General features: G+C 44.4%; 1 protein-coding gene across 1 annotated transcript in view; it reads right to left on the bottom strand.

Moving 5' to 3' along the window:
* Positions 1 to 23,721, bottom strand: part of LOC117347137 (microtubule-associated protein 2-like) — a 220,677-nt gene that overhangs the window by 64,187 nt on the left and 132,769 nt on the right. The window contains 1 exon segment of the mRNA XM_033917567.1: positions 16,789 to 16,842. Within this exon segment, the coding sequence (XP_033773458.1) occupies positions 16,789 to 16,842 (54 nt within the window).

The raw sequence follows: 23,721 nt of genomic DNA, 5'->3' as shown, positions 1-23,721 counted from the left end.
GGAGTCTTGGAAGCTGCTGGGCAAGGGGGAAAAGGGACAGCTGCTATTGGACCTGGAGAGGGATAAGGAGAAATGATGCTGGGAAGGGAGGAGGAAAAGGAGTCTGGGAAGCTGCTGGGCAAGGGGAAAAAGGGACAGCTGCTACTGGACCTGGAGAGGGATAAGGAGAGATGCTGCTGGGAGGGGAGGAGGGGAAGGGAATAGAGTGACTGCTGGACAGGGGAAAGAGGGAAGGGAGAAGAAAAAAAGAAGGAAACAGCTGGCAGGGAGATTAGAGGAGGGGGAAGGAGAGAGACAGGAATGAGATGGGTAGGGGGGTCAGCAGAGAAATTGAGAGGGACAAAGATGTTAGATCTGGTGTAGGAGCGATAAAAATGAAGAGAGCAGTGAATCTGGAATGAATCATGTAGAAACGAGAGAGGGGCATAGGCTGGATGGAAAGGGGAGAGGGGCATAGAAAGAAGACAAATACCATATGGAAGGGGGAGAGGTCAGACAGTAGATGGAAGGGGCAGATGCTGGATTGAAGCGACAGAGAAGGCGAACGCTGGAAGGAAGAGAGTGAAAAGAAGATGAAAGCAGAAACCAGAGACAACAAAAGGTAGAAACAAATAATTTTATTTCTATTTTGTGATTTGAATATATCAGATTTGAAATATATATCCTGCTAGAGCTGGTGTTAGACATAACTGGGGACTGCAAAGTCCAGGCAGTGGCTTAGGGCTCTCTCTGACCAGGGGGGCAGTTGCCCTAGTTGCACTCCCCTAACCCTATTCCTGCTATGTGTGACTGCGATATTCTGTTAGCATGATATTTCTGTGTAGCATTCTGTAATAATTTGGCTTATTCAGTTTTCTTGATAGTAGAGGGGATATATGTGAAGGGGAGGGGAGACAAGGGTTTTGTTGATCCTTGCTCTGTATTATTTGTATTTATAAAATGACAATTGTACAGAATATTGTTTCTTTTTATACTTTAATAAAATACATTCAGTATAAAATCATAACTGAGGCTTGTGCGGATGGGATCAGATGGTTTGCGAGGACCGAGCTCACGGAGACGGGGCAGAAACGGGTTTTAGGAAAACTGAAAAGAATCAAAGAGAATATTTGTGAAGATTGAAGAACTGATGATATTACGTAATTAAAAAACCTTTAAGTAAATTGTTTTTCTTCTAAGTCTTGAGTATTTAACCCTCCCATAATCTCACGGGCACTTGTCCTCCGCGCCTGCTCATAAATTTGTGGAGTATGTAACTTGTCGCTCATGCATATTTTTTTTCCACACACACCTCATCAATCCTTAGAGGGAACATTGGTCACATCCTCAATCTATCTCCGCTGCAACTGTTCCTGATGTCTTCAAACATGCCATAGTCTCACCTCTCCTCAAAAACCCCCCACTAGACCCCACATCCCCCTCCAACTATCATTCATCTCCGTCTGCCCCTTCTTATTCAAGTTACTTGAATATGCTGTTCATTACCGTTGCCTGGACTTCCATTCATCTCAAGCCATTCTTGACCCACTTCAATCAGTCTTTCCTCACTCCATTCCACAGAAACTGCCTGTGCTAAAGTCTCTAATGACCTGTTCCTCGCCAGATCCAATGACCTGTACTCTATCCTCATCCTTCTCAATTTATCAGCTGCCTTCGATATTGTTGATCACCACCTACTCCTCAATACGCTGTCCTCACTAGGATTTTAGGGTTCTGCTCTCCCCATCGTACTCTCAATTGGTGTACCTCAATGCTCTGTCTTGGGCCCTCTCCTTTTCTCCATATATACCCACTCCTTCAGTGCACTGATCTCCTCCCATGGCTTTCAATATCATCTCTATGCTGAAGACTCCCAGATCTACCTCTCCACACCAGACATCGCTATAGGAATCCAAGCCTGAATCTCAGCCTGCCTGTCTTGTCACTGCCATCTGGACGTCTCACCGCCACCTAAAACTGAACATGGCTAAGACCGAGCTCCTAATTCCATTTCTGTGGGCCTATGCAAAGAACATACTTGCCGTAGACCAGGGGTGTCAAAGTCCCTCCTCGAGGGCCGCAATCCAGTCGGGTTTTCAGGATTTCCCCAATGAATATGCATGAGATCTATTAGCATACAACGAAAGTAGTGCATGCAAATAGATCTCATGCATATTCATTGGGGAAATCCTGAAAACCCGACTGGATTGCGGCCCTCGAGGAGGGACTTTGCCACACCTGCCGTAGACACTTTCAAGCGCAAATGTTTAACAAAGTCGGCACATTAAACAGAACAGAGTTTCAGGAGCAGAACATATTATGACAAACCCACAGCGGGCTCTGACTTTGTCCCAGGGATTAGGGAAAGGAAAGTGCGGTCCCTGGTTAGAAGAGCTGACCAAGTAAATAGTAAGAAGTTAAGAGTGGGCTGACTATCCCTCAAATCCTGAATCAGCTAATGAAAGGCAGCAGTATAAGATTCCACAGCAATATATGCATTCCAGGTTTAAAATAAGTTGAAAACCTGGTAAGGTTCATGAGAGCAGGAAATGGAGACATGTTCCTTTAAGGAAAACTCAGCCCTGGTTACCCAGTAGGGGTAATCAGGCTCACTACCTGGATGAACTGGAGCCAAGCCTCTTTTGCAGGAGAGAAGGGCGGGGGTTGGGTCCATTTAAGCTCAGTGCTCTGAGAGCAAAAGGGGAGGGAGAACTGGCAAGACAGACAGCAGAAGAACAGACTTGAGGAAAAATCAGAATACAAGCCTGAGGTGGAAGGGAGGAGTCATTCCCCTCACACAGGCAGTTGCCATGATGTGGAAATGGCTGAGGAACTGCCAGGAATGATCTCGAACCCTGTGCCTATTTCCATAGAAGAATTAATGGATACATCTAACCCTTTTGGGGAAATGCATGTTGGCCCAGAAGGTATGGATACAAGTCTTTAAAGTGTAAGCTGTCCAGGGAAGCGTTGCCTTGCTAGCATTATGTGTGTTCTCTTGCAAGGAGGGAACTGTGTGCAGCTGACACTAATCAAGAAGCAAGAGAGAGAAGAGTTTCTCGTTAGAGTTACAACCTGAGCTCCAGGAGAATGCCTAGCTAAAGCTGAAAGCTATTCCCAAAGACTCCCTGCTTTGTTGTTTGTTTAAAAGTTTGAGATAAAGCCCTTGAACAAACACTAGGCTGAGCTCCCAAACTCTGAAACTGGGGCACCGAGCCCTTGCGGAACCCCACTGGTGACGTTCTTCAAGTCCGAGTATTGTCCATTTACCCCCACTCTCTGTTTCCTATCTGCTAGCCAGTTTTTAATCCACATGAGTATTTCACCCTCTATTCCATGGCTCTCAATTTTCCAAAGAAGTCGCTCATGCGGAACCTTGTCGAACGCCTTCTGAAAATCCAGATATATAATGTCAACCGGGTCACCCTTGTCTATCTGCCTGTTGACTCCCTCAAAGAAGTGGTTCTTTAGTCTAAGCAGCTCTGGCACTAATGGTACTACGGGTGCCTTATGCTACTTTCACTACCACTTGCAGTCAGGTTTGGCATTTTATCATGGTTTGGGTTTTTTATTTAGTTTTTCACCAGTATTTTCATTTATTTATTAAAGCAGCCTTTTTTGACAGCCCCTCCCCCTATCAGTGTGCATCCAATCCACTGCCAACACTTTTTTGGTGCCTCTTTTAACGGATCAAATATCATAGCCCCACTATCGCGTGTTCATATTTATTCTGCTTACGAGTTTATCTCATCAGTGCAGAGACCTTTTCGGTAAGTCCACTTTACTCTCCCTTTTTTACTTTCCCGAGTGCTGTGGTTTTATTCTTTGGTTTTAATAGAAGCTCATTTGAACAATAATTTAGATCTTTCCCAGGTTTCACTTTTCATCTACCCGGTTGGCTTGTCTTTGAGCTGCTATCGGCTTATGTTTTCAAGATATACTGTATTATCAGCTGTTCATTTCCCATACGTTTACTTTTGACCTGTTTCGGTCTATATAGTCTAAGCTAGTGGTCTCAAACTCAAACCCTTTGGGGGGCCACATTTTGGATTTGTAGGTACTTAGAGGGCCGCAGAAAAAAATAGTTAATGTCTTATTAAAGAAATGACAATTTTGCATGAGATTAAACTCTTTATAGTTTATAAAACTTACCTTTAACAGTTTTACCTTATGCAAAATTGTCATTTCTTTAATAAGACATTAACTATTTTTTCTGCGGCCCTCCAAGTACTCTATTTTTTCTGCAGCACTCACATTTAAAGTTTAATATCTTTTCTTTCTCAAAACTGGCACATTTCTATTACTAAATTGAAAATAAAATCATTTTCCTACCTTTGTTTGGTAATTTCATCAGTCTCTTGTTGCACTTTATTCTTCTGACTGTGCATCCAATATTTCTTCTCTTCTTTCAGCCTCCTGTATGCTTCCTCTCCTCCAGACCTCATTCCCTCCCCCAACTTTTTCTTTCTTTTTCTATGTCTGTCTTTCTCTGATTCCTTGTCCCATTTTTTGCTTTGTTTCTGGCTCCCTGATCCCCCCCCTTCTTTCTTTTTTCCTTCTGGCTCCCTGCCACCCCCTTCTTTCTTTCTTCCTTCCTGCCCTCCCCCATGCCACCGCCGCCGGGTAATAGGCTGCTGCTGCCGCCATCGGGAACAGGCCGAGATCTCCACGGGGCCGACCAACTCTCGCCGCCCGACGTCAATTCTAACGTCGGAAAGGACGTTCCGGGCAGCCAGGCAGCGATTGGCTAGCCAGAACGTCCTCTCGACGTCAGAATTGAGGTCGGGCGGCGAGAGAATCAGGGAGATCAAAGAGCATGGTGCCGGCCTGTTCCCCAATGGCAGCGGTGAGAAGGGAAGGGAAGCAGTTGGGCACCCCTGCTCTAGACGAGCCGCACTCTAGGAAGAACAGTGGAGGGTGACCAGCTGTGCGGACCACCCCACCCCTTTGTACGCCAACTGGAGCAGCAGCGTGTCTGGCCGGCTCATTCCATTCAAAGCCGTGGGTGGCGGCTCCTTGCGAGATCCGCGCCTGCGTCTGAAGCCTCTCTGATGTTGTGATGTCAGAGAGGCTTCCGATGCAGGAGTGAATAGCGCAAGGAGCCGCCAACCCGCAGCTTTGAACGGAATGAACCGGCCAGACCCGCTGCTGCTCCAAAAGGAAGGGAATGATCCAGTCCAGACCGCGGGCTGCAAATAAAACTTGGAGAGCAACATGTGGCCTGCGGGCCACGTGTTTGAGACCCGCTGGTCTAAGCATACTGTTTGTAACCAGCCGTCATTTTAAAGTATGTATATGCCCTATTTTAGGGGGGGGGTTTAAGTTCTTTTAGCATGTTATTTCATTAATTCTGAATTCGGTGTTACAATATGTTGTTCTTGGTTTTTAGTTTACATATATTCTTTTCTATGACATGTTCGCATCGCAATTTTACTCAAAAGTATAAATAGGAATCCATATTTCCATTCAAGTTTCATCACGGTGCTCTGGTTTTGGCTCCAGTATTTATCACTTCCATCCACCAGGTCTGGCTATCCGTTACCGTCTCATATTTTAAAGACTCACTCGTTATAATTAGCAGTGATCCACATGTCTCTCATAACTGGACATGTCCGATTTTAGCATTTGAATCTTAGTACTATGGGTTTGGGTCCTTTTTCTGATTTCCTTTCTGTAGTCTGCTTTTCGTCTGGAGTCTTGAGTTTAGAATTACATTTTATGACATATTTTTGTGGTTATAATTGTATGACATATTTAAATCGGTCAAGTTATCCATTCTTTATATTATTTTTGTCCCCTCATACAGTGGCAGACCACCCCGGGTGTCAGCCCTAGGGGGGTACACAGCCGGCTGGATCCAGAACCTACTGAGCTGCTCTAAATGGCACCTGCACGTCAGTGCGGCTACCGTACTTATTCCAAACCAGAGTTGGCAGCCGCACTGAAGTGCAGGAAGGTCCCACGTTGACTGCATTTGCCGCTTCTGCCTCCGGAAGATGTAAGTGACGTCAGAAGGGGTGGACCGGCAGCTGCAGTCATTGCGGAACCTTGCCGCAACTCCCTGCGTCTGCCGGCCCACCCCTTCCAACGTCACTTACATCTTCCGGAGGCAGAGGCAACAGAAGCAGTCATCATGGGATCTTGCTGGTTTGGAGGGAGAGAGGAGCATAGAAGGGTGTTGGAGGGAGCAAAAGGGGGCAGATGCTGATGGAATTGGTGTGCAGGGAAAGGAGAGAGAAACATAAGGGGGAAAGATACTGGATGGAATTGGGTTGGAGGGAAAGGGGGCAGATGCTGATGGAAGTGGGGGGAAGGGAAAGGAGAGAGTGAAATGCCAGACCATGGGGGTGTGGGAGAGGGAAGGGAAGAAGAGGAGAGAGATGCCAGATTATTGGAGGAGGGAAGGGAAGAAGATGGATGCCAGACTAATAGGGGTGAAGGGAGAGATGGAAGGGGAATACAAGGAGAGAAGATGCTATATAGAAGGGGCAGAGAGAGAGGGTAGATATTGGATGAAAGGAGGAGAGTGACAAGACTATGAGGAAAGCAGAAACCAAAGAAGACAATGCAGAAAAAAATTCTATTTATTTATTTTTTTGCTTTAGGGGAGTTGCATTGCTGTTTCTGTGGTGTTGCATTGTATGCAGAGTCCGGCTTCTTGGTGGTTCAATTTAACCTTTGTCTACCTTTATCCCCCCATTTTACAAAACTGTAGAGCGTTTTTTTAGCACCGGCCATGGTGGTAATTGCTCAGAATTCTATGAGAGTCTGAACTGTTACCACCATGGCTAAAAACCACATTACAGTTTTGTAAAAGGGAGAGGGGTTATTTTTTGATTACATATTCCATACTAGGCGAAGGTGTTTTCTGTGTTCTGTGTGTTAGAAAGACATGGTTTTCAGTTAGGATTGACTGTGTATGGCTTGTTTAGTTTTACAATGGGTGTATTGATGTACTGCTCACTGCAGTATGTAAGATGCTGCCTTTTCCTAGGTACACTCTTGTGTGATGTGTGGATTGTTACTAAAAATCATGTTTTTTCATACAGATGGGGGGATGTCAAAAAATGATGGGCCTTGGGTGTCACATATGCTATGTACACCACTGCCTTCATAGTTTATATCTAATCCACAAGCCTGCTTTTGGGACCTACAGGGTATGTATCCCTCCGATTCATGACAATTTCACTTCTCATGTTATCTTATCCATTCTTTTTATTATACAACTGCCCAGATAAGCATCATTCTTTGATGTGATTGGACCTTGAAAACTAACAGCAACAGTATTATCCCCAGAAATTTTTTCCAGCCATGAAAAACATTTGCTGCATTTAGTGTGCCAGAGTTAAAAAAAATTTGAGAGATGCTTCTCTATACCATTTGAAAGAGGGCAAATATCTAATTATTCACTTCTAGAATTGGATACTTCTTAAATGTAAAAAAAATATTATGGAACAAGTGTCAAACCTTAAGAAAGGAAGTCATATTGAGCATTGGAAAATAACTAATAATAATTAACTAATACAAATAGTACACATTTAGGGCTTCTTTTACTAAGCTGCGATAGTAGTTGGCGTTAGTTCTAGCCGTGTAGCGAGGCAATTCTGCACACACTAAAAATGCTATTGCAGCTTAGTAAAAGGAGCCCTTAATTTTCCCCACCACCAAATTTCCCCGTCCCGCCCCACCCAGCTACTTTTTCATGCCACCCGTCTGGAAAAATTTTCTGGGGAGAACACTGCATTACTATTGTTATCCCGCTAAGCTCTCTGACATCTGAGCTTATAAATTCCCTATCATTCATTCTAAGTCAGGTTGAACTCTGGATATCCAGTAGTCTCTAGGGTCCACTTTAAATGCGCTTGCCTAACTTTCAAGATCCTACACGGCATCCTTCCTCCCCTTATCCCACTATCTTGGAATTCCTCGAATCCTAACATCACCAGATCCACCCAAAAATTCTAACTATCCTTCCCCTCATTAAAAGGCATATCCCATCCAGGAAAACTAGGGACATCCCTCTCCTTCAGAATCACAGAGCTCTGGAATAACCTTTCTACCCCACTTCGGAATCTGGGCGCCCTCCAATTTTTCTGAAAACTTGGCTATTCTCAAAAATGTAATATTTCCTCCTCTTTGTTATACTAAGTCCCTCTAAACTTTCTCTATACTGTCCTGTAACCCTCATTGGAGTTCCTTCTCTATATCATTTCCTGTAAACCGTGCTGAGCTCTACAATTGTGGAGATGATGTGGTATACAAACTTAAGGTTTAGTTTAGTTTAGATATCTGCTTTTAGACTAAAATGAAATACAGAAAAGACCAAATTCTTTTTAACAGCCCATAATGATAAAATCAAGGAAAACATGATACATGTGAATGGGATGAATTATAATATTGAACAATCTCTAAAAATACTAGGAGTAACCTTGGATAAACATCTTACATTAGAAAAGCATTCTATCTTAGTGTTTAAGAAAAGTATTTCAGTGCTCTGGAAACTCCGTACTATTAAAAAATATTTTGACAAAGTTTCCTTTCGTCTACTAGTCCAATCCTCTATCCTGAGTATTCTCAATAATATTGCAATATTATTTATGTAAACGCTCACAAGAAAATTATTAGGAAATTAAGGGTGGTCCAGAACACGGCTGTCCGCCTTATTTATGGCCTAATGAAATGGGAACATATCATCCCCTCTTATCAAAAGCTCCACTGGCTGCCATTTGAATCCAGAGTTCTGTTCACAATTTCTTGTTTCTGTTATAAAATAACATTCCGTATGCTTCCGAGTTACCTAAACTCTCATTTTAATCTGAGTTATACAAACAAGAATTCTTGAAGATTACATCTATTTGCCTATCCCTTAGTAAAATTTTTCCAGTATAAAAGGTTCTGTGAAAGAATCTTTGCCTTTCAGACAGCTAAATTAAATATTTGTCTTGCCCAGTGTGTGTTAGAAGCCTCTTCTTACCTGGATTTTAGAAAACAGATAAAAACTCAATTATTTAATAGGCCAGGTTCTTAAAACGTTTACATTTTTATCTTGCTTTGTAAAATTCTCTGCATTCTTTTATACTGCATGCATTTTATAATTTATGTATTTCTTCCACTAGATGCCTTCAATTGCTGTCTTTTTAAATAACTTGTACTGTTTGTATCTTATCCAATTGTTGTGAACCACTTAGAACTCTCAGGTAGGGTGGTATATAAAAATAAATTTATTATTATTATTTACTCCCTGAAAGAAGTGCAGTTAAGTTTGTCAGGCAAGATCTTCCTTTGCTGAAGCCGTGCTGGCTGGTCCTCATCAGATTGTGTCCATCAAGATAATCAATAATGCGGTCCTTTATCAGCGCCTACGCCATCTTTCCCAGTACCAAAGTCAGATTTACTGGTCTGTAGTTTCCCGGACCGCCCCTCGAACCTTTCTTGAAGATCAGCATAACATTTACCACTTTCCAGTGTTCTGGAATCCTTCCTGATTTGATCGACAGATTGGCTATTAGTTGAAGCAGTTCAGCTATAACCCCTTTCAGTTCCTTGATTACCCTCGGGTGGATGCCATCCAGTCCCGGGGATTTATCATTTTTGAGCCTATCAATCTGCCTGCATGCCTCTTCTAGACTGATCGTCGACCCTGCGGCGGCAGCAAAAAGGGCAAACAGAATGCTAGGAATGATAAAAAAGGGGATCACGAACAGATCAGAGAAGATTATCATGCCGCTGTACCAGGCCATGGTATGCCCTCACCTGGAGTACTGCGTCCAGCACTGGTCGCCTTACCTGAAGAAGGACACGGTATTACTCAAAAGGGTCCAGAGAAGAGCAACTAAGATGGTTAAGGGGCTGGAGGAGCTGCCGTACAGCGAAAGATTAGAGAAACTGGGCCTCTTCTCTCAAACAAAGGAGATTGAGAGGGGACATGATTGAGAGAGTGGTAGATCGATGGAATAGTCTTCCACTTCAGGTGATTGAGGCCAGCAGCGTGCCTGATTTTAAGACAAAATGGGATCGTCACGTGGGTTCTCTTCACAGAGAAAGGTAGGGGAGGGTCACTAAGGTGGGCAGACTGGATGGGCCGTGGCCCTTATCTGCCGTCTATTTCTATGTTTTCTATGTTTCTATGAAACATTCAAGGTACTGTAGGGGATAGACTTAGTAGATAAGGACAGGTTGTTCACCCTCTCCAAGGTAGGGAGAACAAGAGGGCACTCTCTAAAGTTGAAAGGGGATAGATTCCGTACAAACGTAAGGAAGTTCTTCTTCACCCAGAGAGTGGTAGAAAGCTGGAACGCCCTTCCAGAGGCTGTTATAGGGGAAAACACCCTCCAAGGATTCAAGACAAAGTTAGACAAGTTTCTGTTGAACAAGAACATGTGCTGGTAGGGCTAGTCTCAGTTAGGGTGCTGGTCTTAGACCAGAGGACCGCCACGTGAGAGGACTGCTGGGCATGATGGACCACTGGTCTGACTAAGCAGTGGCAATTCTTATGTTCTTATGTTCTGTGTATAGCCTGTCGGCTTCTGGTATATTGGATATATTCTCTTCGGTAAATACAGACATAAAAAATGTGTTCAATTTGTCAAGGATGGCTTTGTCCTCCTTCAGTACTCCCTTTATTCCCTGGTCATCTAATGACCCCACCACTTCCTTCGCGGGTTGTTTCCCCTTAATATATTGTGACAGGGAAGCTCCTGTCATGGTTAAAAAGACTGCTAACCCAGTCCAAAGTACGGCCCTAAACCTGCAAGTCCTAAAATAAAGCCTGTGCATCCTGCTGAAAGCCCTAGTTTAGGACAGAAAGAAAGAAAAGAGAGAAGGCAGGTGATGTCACAGCCAGGAATTCAGGCAGGGAGGGCACAGAAATCAGTCTATCCCCTATTATTCCTTTCCCAGAGCTAGGGAGAAGAAGGGGGGTTGAGATAGCCACCAAGCTCTGCAGTCACGTAAACCTCAAGCAGGAGGACTGCCAATGGATAAATTATCCTCAGCTGACTCTAACAGGAGAGGCAGAACGGAGCACACTGAAAGCAGCCCAACGCTCTCTGCAAACCACCAGGAACATATGATTGCCCCAGGCCAACAAGCAGGGAGAAGAATCCAGCAGCCAGCTAGGTACTGGGAATTCCCAGGGGAGCCTGAGGGGCTAGGGCTAGAGATTCTTTCAGATAAAAGAAGAACCTGGCCATGAAACTTTCCCAAACACCCAGAGATGGGGATGGGAGGTGGAGAGTGAAGCAGGAGAATTTATGGAGATAGAAAACGACTATAGCCCCAGTGAGGCTGAAGCAGAGTTAAGTGTTCCAGAGGAATGTATGGAAACCTGATGGATAAGGTATAAGCTGAATCATTCCTCCTTCCAAAGTAAGGACTGCCTGTGCTTAATTAATGCCATAGAAGCAGAAGGTAGCAGAGTCTGTTCATTTGAACCAGGCTTAAAAGCCATATTAGCAAGTAAGGTTCCTAGGTAACAGAAGCTTTAGGGAGGGCCTGAACACCTGGATACAAAATGGTGGCTTACTTCCACACAGCCTGCAGAGCAGGGCTGTGAAAGTCCTAGGAGGGACAAGAGTGCTAATAATAAAAGCTGAGAAAATATTTTTTTTGTACACTATTGCTTGGAGAAGTGCTGGCCTCAGCAGGGCCTAAGCAGTGCTGGCAAGGACTGTGGCTTGTAGTAGCCAGCAGCCCTAAGAAGGGCAATCTGAGATTCTGAGATTGAGGAGTCCTATTTTTGATTTTCCCTTTTGCTTAGAAAGTAGTGACAAGGACTGTCCAGTCCTTGGACTAGATTTCATACAACAGACACTGGAAGTAGGTAAAGTGAACTGTGTGACTAGAATCTATTTAAGGGAATTTTTTTGAGTTGGATAATTTTTATTTTGATTATAATAAACCCGGTGAAGTTTGGTATGGAAGAAATCCAGTGTCCGGGTTTTCCTTACATCAGCCATATAAAAGGAGCACTGAAAATCTTTACCTGTGGTTCGAGCCGGGGTTTCCCACTTTCATTAGACTTATCCGCTGCCTTTGATACAATTGATCAAGACCTATTACTCAAAAGATTAAAATCTATAGGTGTCGCAGATCAAGTCTTGGATTGGTTTACTTCATTTCTTACCAACCGTTCATCCATGGTGAACTACAATGACACAACTTCTAAAGTTTACTCTTCAACTTACGGTAATCCTCAAGGTTCTATCCTCTCATCTCTATTGTTTAATATTTTCCTATCCCCACTACTGAGCCAATCAATTGGCTTCACCACATCCACATACGCTGACGATATTCAACTATTACACCCATTAAATCCGGAAAACATAGAGGAAATTAATGAAATCAATAAGAAACTAGAGACGATAAAAAATTGGCTTCATTCCAACAAGCTAGCTTTAAACATCCAAAAAACAAAATCACTGCTTTTTCCATGGAAAAAAGATATACATTTGAACACTCTATTTTCCCTTGATAATATTTACTTAGTCTGTGACTTCCTTAAAAATCTTAGGCATTGTCATTGATGACAAACTTTAATTCCACGATCATATAAGTAATATAGTCAAACTGTGCTTTTATAAACTACGCTTGATACGTTCGATTTCAAAATTTCTTGAGCCCAAATGGATCAATATACTAATTCACTCTCTGGTTATGGCCAAACTTGACTATTGCAACTCTTTATTAATCAATATTACACAAAAAGAGAAAAGGCGCCTTCAAATCATACAAAACACAGCGGTCAAACTCATTCACAACGGTAAAAAATATGATCATGTCACCCCCCTACTGATTAAATCCCACTGGCTCCCAATTAGCCATCGCATTACTTTTAAAGCATTACTTTTAAAATATTACTTTTAACTTACAAAATCTTAACTTTCAAAGAACCACAATTTATCAACCAATTGCTTATTTCTCATAACACTTTTCGCTCTCTCCGATCAACGTCTCAAATGCTCCTTACAGTCCCTTCACTAAAAATCATTGGCACTAGAAGAAACGATATGTTTTCAGTAATGGCTCCCCAACTGTGGAATGCTCTTTCTTACTTTATCAGAGAAGAAAAAGACCTCAGTCAATTTAAGAAACTTCTAAAAACTTGTCTTTTTAAAGATGCGTTCAATCTTTAGCCTTCTCCTTTAGATACAAATATGAGGGCTCAGATCTTTTACCCCTTCCCATTATTTCATCCCTTACTTTCTCTTACTTTATAGCTCTCAAGCTATAAAGATGTAACTTTACCTCTTTATCCTTACGTTTCGTGTACGTCTTAAAATTGTTAGTTCTAAGAATATTGTTTGTTGCTTACTTACTGTACCCTGTTTTATGAAGCTGTAAATCGCTTAGTAATTTGAATAAGTGATCCATCAAATATAAATAAAAACCTGAAACCAGAAAACCTTTCCTGGGGCCTGGCCCGGCCACAATATCGAAAAAACGGCTTAAAGTTTTTTGCTTCCTTGGCTATTGTTTCCTCATAATATTTTTTGGCCCCTCTTACCGCCTTATTACACTTGTTTTGATGTTTGTGCTTTTTCCAGTTTTTGTCCTTTTCCATTCCTTAAACAAAGTCTTTTTGTCTCTGATCGCTTCCTTCACTGCTACAGAGAGCCACGCCAGTTCCTTGTTCTTTTTCCTCTTGGATCCCTTGATACGCGGTATATATACATTTTGCGCTTCGGTGATTGTGTTCTTAAAAAGGGACCAAGCTTATCCTATTACAGTGCTTATCCTCTTCCTAATCTTCTTCCTCACCATGACTCTCATCCCTTTGTAGTTCCCTTTTCAGAAGTTCAGTGCCGTGGCAGTTGTTCTGGATCGATTTTTTGTTCCTGTGTCCAAGTTGAAGTGGATCATATTGTGATCACTTTCCCAGCATCCCTTCTACTTCTATACCTTGTGTCAGGCCTCGTAATCCATTTAGAATTAAGTCTAGAATTGCATTTCCTCTTGTATTTTCCATGACAAGTTGTTCCAGGAAGCAATCGCCTACAGCATCCCTACTGCAGCTGGAGTTGCCTAGGTTCCAATCTATCCCTGGATAATTGAAGTCGCCCATGATAACTGTATTGCCTTCCTTGCATTCATGTTTAATCTCATCTGTCATTTCTCCATCAATCTCTTCGGACTGCCCTGGAGGTCAAGAGTAGATGCCAATCTTCGTATCCGTTCCATTTGTTCCCGGTATTTTGGTCCATAGAGACTCTACCTTATTGTTCATTTCCAGCGTGTTCTCCCTGGTAGACTCAATTCCCTCTTTTATGTATAGGGCAATACCCCCCCTTTTTGTCCTACTCACTGCAGTATAGCTTGTATCCTGGTAGAACAGTATCCCAGACATCGTCCTCGTTCCATCATGTTTCCGTGATGCCGATGTCTAGGTTATCTTTTTGTGCCATAGCTTCCAATTTTCCCATTTTATTCCTTAGGCTCCTTGTGTTTGTGTACATACACTTAAGTTTGCAGCCTGTTACTTTCTTACATTTCCTTCCCCCTTCTGTCTCCCTTGTTTACGTCCCTTCTGATCTGTTGGAATTTCTATCTTGCCTGTGATCCGTGAGTCTTCCCTGCAATCTTCTTGCACGGTATCCTCTGGGTATACCATTTCCCGAACCATCAACTCTTGGTCGACTGTCGACTTTCCCTTTCTTATTAGTTTAAAAATGTCTCAATTTCACGCTTGATGTTGCTTGCAAGTAAACTCGTTCCGTCTCTACTGAGGTGGAGTCTATCCTTCCTGTACAGTTTGCTCTTCCCCCAGAACGTCATCGAGTTGCGCACGAAGTGGAATCCTTCTTCCTCACACCAGCGTCTCATCCATGTATTGACTGCTTGCAGTTCCATCTGCCTCTTCCCGTCGGCCCTGAGTACCGGCAAGATCTCTGAGAATGCTACCCTTGACGTTCTGATCTTCAGCTTCCTTCCTAGCATCCGGAACTGGTCTTTCAGTGTTTCTCTAATGTAGTTCCTGTTGCTCACGTCATTTGTCCCAACGTGGATCACCACCGCCGTATCTACCTCATCCACACTATCGATGATCCTGTCAATGCGGCTCACTATTTCCTCCTCCTTGGCTCCTGGTAGGCAGGTCACCTTTCTTCCTCCCGTTATGTGACTTCGACTTGTCGGATGATGGAGTCCCTCATGACGATTGCTGTCATCTCTGTCTTCTCATGTCTCTCTAGCCGCAGGTCTGTGTCCTCAGTATACGTCCATTTCTCTTGCTGCAGGTCCGTATCCTCGGTGCACTTCTATCTTTTCTCATCCCGATGTTGGCTTGCATTGGACTTGTCTTCCTGTGGGTTCCCTCCGTTATTTCCAGGTCCCGCTGCTGTGTCATCTATTCCTTTCTTGTGGTTGTCCTCCAAGTGGTCCTCACTCACTATAGGTGCATCTTGGCAGTTCCTCTATTGCTGTTGATTTACCATGGCATCTCTGTATGCCTCCTCGATGAACTTCTCTAACTCCCTGACTACTTCTTCAACGTTCCTCTCAGTCATGACATTTTCTGCCTCTCTGATTTCCTCCTCAACTGCTCGAAGTGCTTCTAAATCTAGTTCTCTGCCCTCCAGTAGTCTGACTTGCTTCTTCAGGCCCTCCAGTTCCTCACATCGAGTGCATACATAAGACTGCCTCCCAGAGGGGAGGTAGTCATATGTCATACATATAACAAACGGTGCAGAAAACTGGCTAGTTCAACATCCTGCTTCTGTCTGCTGCTTCCATTGCTGTCTGCTTGCCGGTTTGTTGTCTGAAGTGGCTTCTCCGTTTCCCAGGTCCTCTATGCTTCTTGTTATTCCCTATATGTCTCCTCATGATGCATGCGAGCTATTTCTCAGTGTTGTCTGAAGTGTGTAGGAATCTGTGTAGCGTCCTTGGTGTTACTGTACAACATTTCTCTTTCTCTTGCTCCTCTTCCTCTAATGCAACATCTTCCTCTCTCTTGTCGTCTCTCTTCCCCATGCATTTCTTTTTTGCCCGCTCCCATGTCCAACAATTCTCCCTCTCTTCCTTTTCTCCCTCCCTGTCTTTCCTTGGCATCCCAGATCTAGATTCTCTTCCCCTTCCCCTCTCTATCTTATGCTTCTCCAAAGGCCCAGACTCTCCCAGCAACAGTGCATACCTGACAGCTGGCACGGGGGGGGGAGATCTGTATTCTTGTATTTCCCTCTTTCCTTCCTTTCACAAGTTTCTTTTTTCTAAGAGATAGCAGCAATAATTCCTACACGCCGCTTGCAGGAAATAGTGTCAGAGAGGGGTAGGACCTGGCAGAAAGAAGGCTTCCAGGTCACCTTCAGACTGCAAGTAGGAATTGCTGTAGCTACTGCTGCTGCTTTGAAGAAAGAAACTTGCACCAGAAGAGAGGGAGATGCAGGGCTGTAGAGCTTCTCCCCATTCCGGCTCTCAGGTGTGCACTGCTGCTAAGTGGGTCTGAGCCCGTCCATGATTATGCCCCTGTGTCTTACATGGTATTGTGTTAGGAAGATTTATAATTTAGTAACTGCTTTCTTTTCATATTTTTTGTAAAGATATATCAAAGGTAAAGCTATATCAAATTTTAATAAACAAACATATCTGAAATACTTTGCACTGGCAATGTATTAAATAGATTAAGAACCACCAATCCCACCCTCCACACAAAAAAACTTTCCTCATAACTTTTTTGTCCCATTAGTACATTTGTTTAGAAAATCCATCACTTAAGTAATTTGGTGGCAGTGACCTTGATCTTGAGCATCTATAAAACTCTCTAAACATGAGGCACTTCTTTCCATAGTAACCTTGTGATAAGATGCTAGCCATTACCTTTCTCAGATTTTGCCACTCCAGAAGATATCGTCCTCTGCTCCATCTTAGCAGCTGTATAAGAAATGAATGTTGGAAAGAGGTGAATGAGTTGACTTTGTAGAAAATAGTCGATTTAACTGAAGCCTAGATCTGGCAAAGAGGGTAACTTTCAATATCATATATTAGGATAAAAATAGTTTTACCAGCAGAAACAGGCTTTTATAACATTTTCTGTCCAATATACAGATAAACTTCCCAAGCATACCCTCAAATTCTGTGTATGGGACTTAAAGCTGTGCATATACTGTACATCGGAATGCATAGCCAATGTACATGCATAACTTAGGCCTAATCAGTGCTGCTAATTGGAGTTAATTGAAAATTGCACACGTAGAACAGTTACTTACCTGTAAAAGGTGACATCCAGGCAGATGTTCCAACGTCCTCCATGGAGAATGCATAAGTGTACTGTCACTTTAAAGTTTTTGAAGTTCTCAAGACTGACCGTATCACACATGCGCTGGTGCCTTCCTATCCAATGTCAGCTTACAGGACCATTAGTTCAATTTAAAAAAAGCTAAGAAGCCAACCTGGGAAGGTGGGAGGGCTGTGAGAATATCTGTCTGCTGTCCCTGGATAACATCTGTTACAGGCAGTGACGTAGTAAGGGGGGGCGAGGGGGTGATCTGCCCAGGCGCCATCTTGCTTGGGGAGTTGGCAACCCTCCTCCTTTCCGCCCCCCCCTTCGCAATCCTCCCTCTGCCATGCGCTTCCCCCATACCTTTTTAACTTCAGCACAAGCAGCCACCAACTTGCTGCCTACATAGGCTTCGGCGCTCTCTCTGATGTCACTTCCAGGTCCCAAGCCTAGGAAATGATGTCAGAGAGAACACCAACACAGACAGCAGGTTGGTGGTCACTTGTGCCAAAGTAAAAAAGGGTACAGAGAAGGGAGAGGGCAGGGGGATGCTCACCCTCGCTACGTCACTGGTTACAGGAGGACTGGAGAAGGGCGGATGTGGTCCCTTTCCACAAAAGTGTGGAAGTAAGGAAGAAGTATGGAATTAAAGACTGGTAAGTCTGACTTCTGTGGTAAGCAAATTGATGGAAATGCTTTTAAAACAGAGAATGGTCAAGTTTCTGGAATCCTGTGGACTATAGGACCGGAGGCAACATGGACTCACTAGAGGTAGGTCTTGTCAGATATATTTGATCAATTTCTTTTACTGGGTGATCAGAGAATTGGATAGAGGATGTGCGTTAGATGTGGTGTACAGTGGTACCTCGGTTTACGAGTGCACTGGTTTGTGAGTGTTTTGCAAGACGAGCAAAACATTCGCAAAATCGGCGCCTCGGAAATCGAGCGCGCTTCGATTTGCGAGCGCCCCCCCTGCGAACCAGCACCCTCCCCCCCGCGATCCGGCACCCCCCCGCCGCGACCTGAGGTCCCCCCAACCCACCCGAACCCTCTTCTCACTTTTCTGTAGCCTCCGCAGCGGCACCGGCACCAGCATGTCCTGTGCGTGGTGCCGGTGCCTGAAGATCTGCTTCCTGTGCAAGGCCTGAGAGTTCACGTCGAACGTGAACTCTCAAAGCCCAGCACCACGCACAGAACATGCTGGTGCCGGTGCCGCTGCGGAGGCTACAGAAAAGTAAGAAGAGGGTTCGGGTGGGTTGGAGGGACTCAGGTTGTGGCGGGGGGGTGCCTGATGGTGGCAGGGGGGGTGCCGGATCACGGGGGGGAGGGTGCCGGTTCGCGGGGGGCCTTCGAGGGGAGCAATGCCGGTTCTCGTGGGGGGAGCAGCGCTGCTGGCCTCGGGGGGGGGAAGGGGGGGGGGGAAAAATATCAAAGCAAGTTTCCCTTACTTCCTATGGGGAAACTTGCTTTGATATACGAGCATTTTGGATTATGAGCATGCTCCTGGAACGGATTATGCTCGTAATCCAAGGTACCACTGTATTTAGATTTTAGCAAAGCCTTTGACAGTGTTCCACACAGACGTCTAATAAATAAACTGAGTGCCCTCGGGATGGGTCCCAAAGTGACAGGCTGGGTCAGGAACTAGTTGAGTGGAAGACGACAGAGGGTAGTGATCAATGGAGATCGTTCTGAAGAAAGGGATGTTACTAGTGGTGTGTCTCAAGGTTCTGTTCTTGGGCCTGTTCTTTTTAACATTTTTATAAACGATATTGCTGAAGGGTTGTCAGTTAAGATTTGCCTCTTGGTAGATGATACCAAAATCTGCACTAGAGTAGACACGCCAGCAGGGCTGGATTAATTCTTCGAGGGCCCCTAGCATACAAGTACACTAGCTCTGCTCCGCCCACACCCCACACCCCTGCCTCCCCCCCCTTTATTTACCTGATTTATTATTTACTTCTTTATTTCCACTTGTATTTCTTTTTTCTTTTATTATAAAATTCAAAACAAACAACAAAGATTACCATACCAGTGCCAGTGTACAGTTTTAGTTCTATGCAAGCCCCAAACATCTCTGAACAAATTCCCCCGGCGGCACAGTGCGCAGCGGCCTCAAAAAAGGCAAACAGAATGTTGGGCATTATCAAAAAAGGTATCACTACCAGAACCAAGAAAGTTATCCTCCCGCTTTATAGGGCGATGGTGCGACCGCATCTGGAGTACTGCGTTTAGTACTGGTCGCCGTACCTTAAGAAGGATATGGTGATTCTCAAGAGGGTCCAGCGGAGAGCGACAAAAATGATAAAGGGCATGGAAAACCTCTCATATGCTGAGAGGCTGGAGAAGCTGGGGCTCTTTTCCCTGGAAAAGCGGAGACTTAGAGGGGATATGATAGAAACTCATAAGATCATGAAGGGTATAGTGAAGGTAGAGAGGGACAGATTCTTCAGACTAGCAGGGGCAACAAAAACTAGAGGGCACTCAAAAAAATTGAAGGGAGATAGGTTCAGAACAAATGCTAGGAAGTTCTTCTTCACGCAGAGGGTGGTGAACACTTGGAATATGCTTCCAGAGTAGGTGGTAGAGCAGAGTACGACTTTGGGGTTCAAAAGGGGATTGGACGAGTTCATGAAGGAAAAGGGGATCCAGGGGTACAATTAGAGGGTTACTATACAGTACAGAAGACTGTAAAGTAATAGAGTAGTAGAGTAATAGATTACTACAGGTCATTGACCTGGGGGGGCCACCGTGGGAGCGGACTGCTGGGCGTGATGGACCTATGGTCTGACTCAGCAGAGGCAATGCTTATGCTTATGTGCTTCCCTTCCCACCTATTTGCCCAGGATTTTAACTCTGAACCCTTTCCATACGTATATAAAAGTGTTCAAATGCATTGTAAAGCAGTAATACTATCCAAAACATAAGTCTATATTAATAACCAAGTTTGCAACTCGTCTACACTGCCTCACTCTGTCATCCAACTTTAACCCATATGTATAAACAACCAAATCTGTAACTCCTCTAGTACGTTCCATTCCATGTATGCTAATTTGTAACAAATCAACAAGGCAAGCGGTCCACCAAAGAATCCAACGTGGAACAAAAGAAGATCGGCAGACAATAAGGAGATTCAAATAACTTTACAAATTAACAAATAAAACAAAAAATGGAAAATAAGATATCATTTTATTAGACTAATACATTTTTAAATTAGGTTTCAGAGGTCAAACCCTCTTTCCTTAGGTCAGTAAAGTATAGTTGGTACAGTATCCTGTCCTGATCTGAGGAAGGAAAATTTGGCCTCTAAAAGTTAGTCAAAAATGTATTAAAATTAGTCTAATAAAATGATCACTGTATTTCCATTTTCTATTTATAAACATCAACACAGCTACAATACTACTTTATCCTATAACAAAAAAATTTAAAAATATAATTTTTTTTTCTATCTTTGTCATCTTGATTTTCATATAGGCTCTCTATCAGCTGAATTAAGTGTTTGGGTATTCCTATTTGTACTAGAGTTCTCCATAGTTTATTGTAATCCACACAGTCTAAAGCTTTGCTGTAGTCGATGAAGCAAAGATATAGAGGGTTTTAGTATTCTTTGCTCTTCTCCAATATTCATCTAACATTGGACTAGCACTCGAGCACAAGTTGATGGCATCTAACAACCTTTGTCGCCCGGTTTCTGCCTTCCTCATCTTGTCATTTTCTTCCTTCCATCCACTGTCTGCCCCTTCCAGAAACTGTTTGCCAACCCCCTTCCATCTTTCTATTTCTCCTCCTGTCCCCTTAGTCTGGCATCCATCTTCTTTTCCCTCTGTTCCCCTCATGGTCTGGCATCTCTCTCCTTCCATCTCTCCTTCCCTTCCCCTCTCTCTTCTCATTTCCTCCACTCAGATCTGATATTTCTGTCTCCTTCCCCCTTTCCCCCCATGCTCTGGCATCTTTTTATTCTCTATTTTCTTCTTCTGTCTAAATTTAATTCTCTCTTACTATTCAGTCCTCAGTTTCCCTCTTTTCACTGTACCTACTTACAAATTGCCACCCCTTTCCTTCACCCCTCCACTATCTCACTAACTCTCTTCTTCCCCATCCAGAATATGCCTTTTTCTTTCTCCCCTCCTTCCATCCAGTTTGTGTTCTCTTTCTCCACTTCCATTCAGCATCTGCTCTCCCCTCTCAACTGACATCCATCTGCCCTCTTCTCTCTCTCCCTACTTCCATCATCAGCCCAACTACCCCTTTCTCTCTCTCTCTTCCACTCTGAGCCTCCTTCCCAGGCCCTTCTCCCTCCCTTCCCCTCACCTTTGCATGGGTCACCATTTACATTATTCATTATTCTTTGGAGGGTTTGCGGCCTGTAACACTCCCCACCACCTTCTCCTGTTCCTCCGAGGGTTTCCGACCTCTGCTCCTCTACTTCTCCCCCTCAGCTCCTCAGGATGCTTGCAGCCTGTATTCCTCTCCAGCTCCTTCTTCCCCACTTTGTCCAGGCCCTGCACCCCCTCTATGGACTTCTCGGAGGGGCTGCAGTTTGACACCCTTCGTGCCACCAGCTACTCCTCTTTCTCCTTCCCCACTGCCCCCAACACCTGCAGCAACCCCCCCACCCAGAACTCCCTCTTCACACATCCCAGAACCTCCTCTCCCACGGTGCTCACCTGCTGCAGAGGCTCCCGCTTCCATCCCATAGACGCAGTAAAGAACGCTTGTTCAGCCAGAGGGTAGCAAGATCAGCCATAGCACCTGCAAGCGGTGCTCAGCCCAAAGCTTCCTTCTGACACGAACTGTCCAGGCGGAAACAGGAAGCTGCATCAGAGGGGAAGCTTTGGGCTGAGCACTGCTTGCAGGTGCTGTGGCTGATCTTGCTATCATCATGGGGAGCTCCGATCTTGCTGTCATCAAAGGGGGGCCCGTCTTGCTGTCATGGCCGTTAAAAAAAAATTGGCAAGGTGATGGTGAGTGGGTTCCCCTCACAATTTCGGGCCCTAGGCACGTGCAAAAACTGGAGGGAACGGTACAGATTAAGGGTAAAGAACTTATGTGCACTACACAAGAGCGGGACTTGGGTGTGATTGTATGTGATGATCTTAAGGTGGTCAAACAGGTTGAAAAGGTGACAGTAACAGTTAGAAGGATGCTAGGTTGCATAGGGAGAGGTATGCCCAGTAGGAAAAAGGAGGTATTGATGCCCCTGTATAAGAGTTTGGTGAGACCTCATTTAGAACATTGTGTACAATTCTTGAGGCCGCGCCTTCAAAAAGATATAAAAAGAATGGAGTCGGTCCAGAGGAAGGCTACTAAAATGGTGCGTGGTTTTCATCCTAAGGAGTATGGGGACAAACCTAAAGATCTCAATCTGTAAACTTTGGAGGAAAGAGGGGAGATATGATAGAGATGTTTAAATACCTACGTGGTGTAAATGCGCATGAGTCAAGTCTCTTTCATTTGAAAAGAAGTTCTGGAATGAGAGGGCATAGGATGAAGTCAAAAGGTGATAAGCTCCAGAGTAATCTAAGGAAATACTGTTTTTACAGAAAGAGTGGTAGATGCATGGAACAGTCTCCCAGAAGAGGTGGTGAAGACAGAGACTGTGTCTGATTCAAGAGGGCCTGGGATAGGCATGTAGGAGGATCTCTCGAAGAGAGAAAGAGATAATGGTTTCTGCGGATGGGCAGACTAGATGGGCCATTTGGTCTTTATCTGCCATCATGTTTCTGTTTCTAAGTTTCGAATAGCCTTTTTTTTTTTAAGGCTGAATGCTCAAGAGTTAAGCCGTAAGAGCAAAACGATCCATTTCTTTCATGGCAACCGGGCCTGGGTGAGAAGGTCAGGAAAGAACATAAGAACTACCATCACCGGATCAGACTTTGGTCCATCAAGTCCAGCGATCCGCTCAGACGCAGACTGTATGCCACTCACAGCCACTTCAGATCCGCGCACCACAGCCTTCCATGCAAAGAGGGCGCCCCCAGAATGACGTGGCTGGGGTGAGTTGCAATCCTCCAAAGGACCCGGCTAAACATCAGCCAAGGCAGATAAATGTATAGAACCACCTCTGGAGGTCACAGTTGCTCAAGAGCATCAAGTCTCTAGCTTCTGAGCCAGATCTGTGACTGAAGAAGGATGGAGCCATCTTACTTCGCGCTGCAGCCATGAGATCGAGGCGGGGCTGCCCCCAGTGCCTCACGATCTCCCAAAACACCTACAGTACTATGTCCACTCACCCGGAACTCTAGACTGATGGCTGAGGAAGTCTGCTGAAATGTTGACCACTGTGTCCATATGCGCCGCCGTCAGCGTCAGGAGAAGACTTTCTGCCCAAAGGAAAAGAAGTCAAGTCTCCTGAACCAAGGGAGAGTTCTTGGTTCCTCTCTGATGAATAACAGAGACCACTGCCATCAATGATCGACCATTTCTGTGGTAAGAGTCCAACAGTCCTGAAAAGGACAATGACCTTAGTGAGCCCCTCCCAGCCACGAAGGCTGGCATCCATGGTTACTACAATCCAGGAGGCAAGAGGACGA

This window comes from Geotrypetes seraphini, chromosome 13 (genome assembly GCF_902459505.1).
Source record: "Geotrypetes seraphini chromosome 13, aGeoSer1.1, whole genome shotgun sequence".
NCBI classification, from domain to species: domain Eukaryota; kingdom Metazoa; phylum Chordata; class Amphibia; order Gymnophiona; family Dermophiidae; genus Geotrypetes; species Geotrypetes seraphini.
Note: the sequence above shows the minus strand (reverse complement) of the source record. Positions and strands in the feature narration are given on the sequence as shown.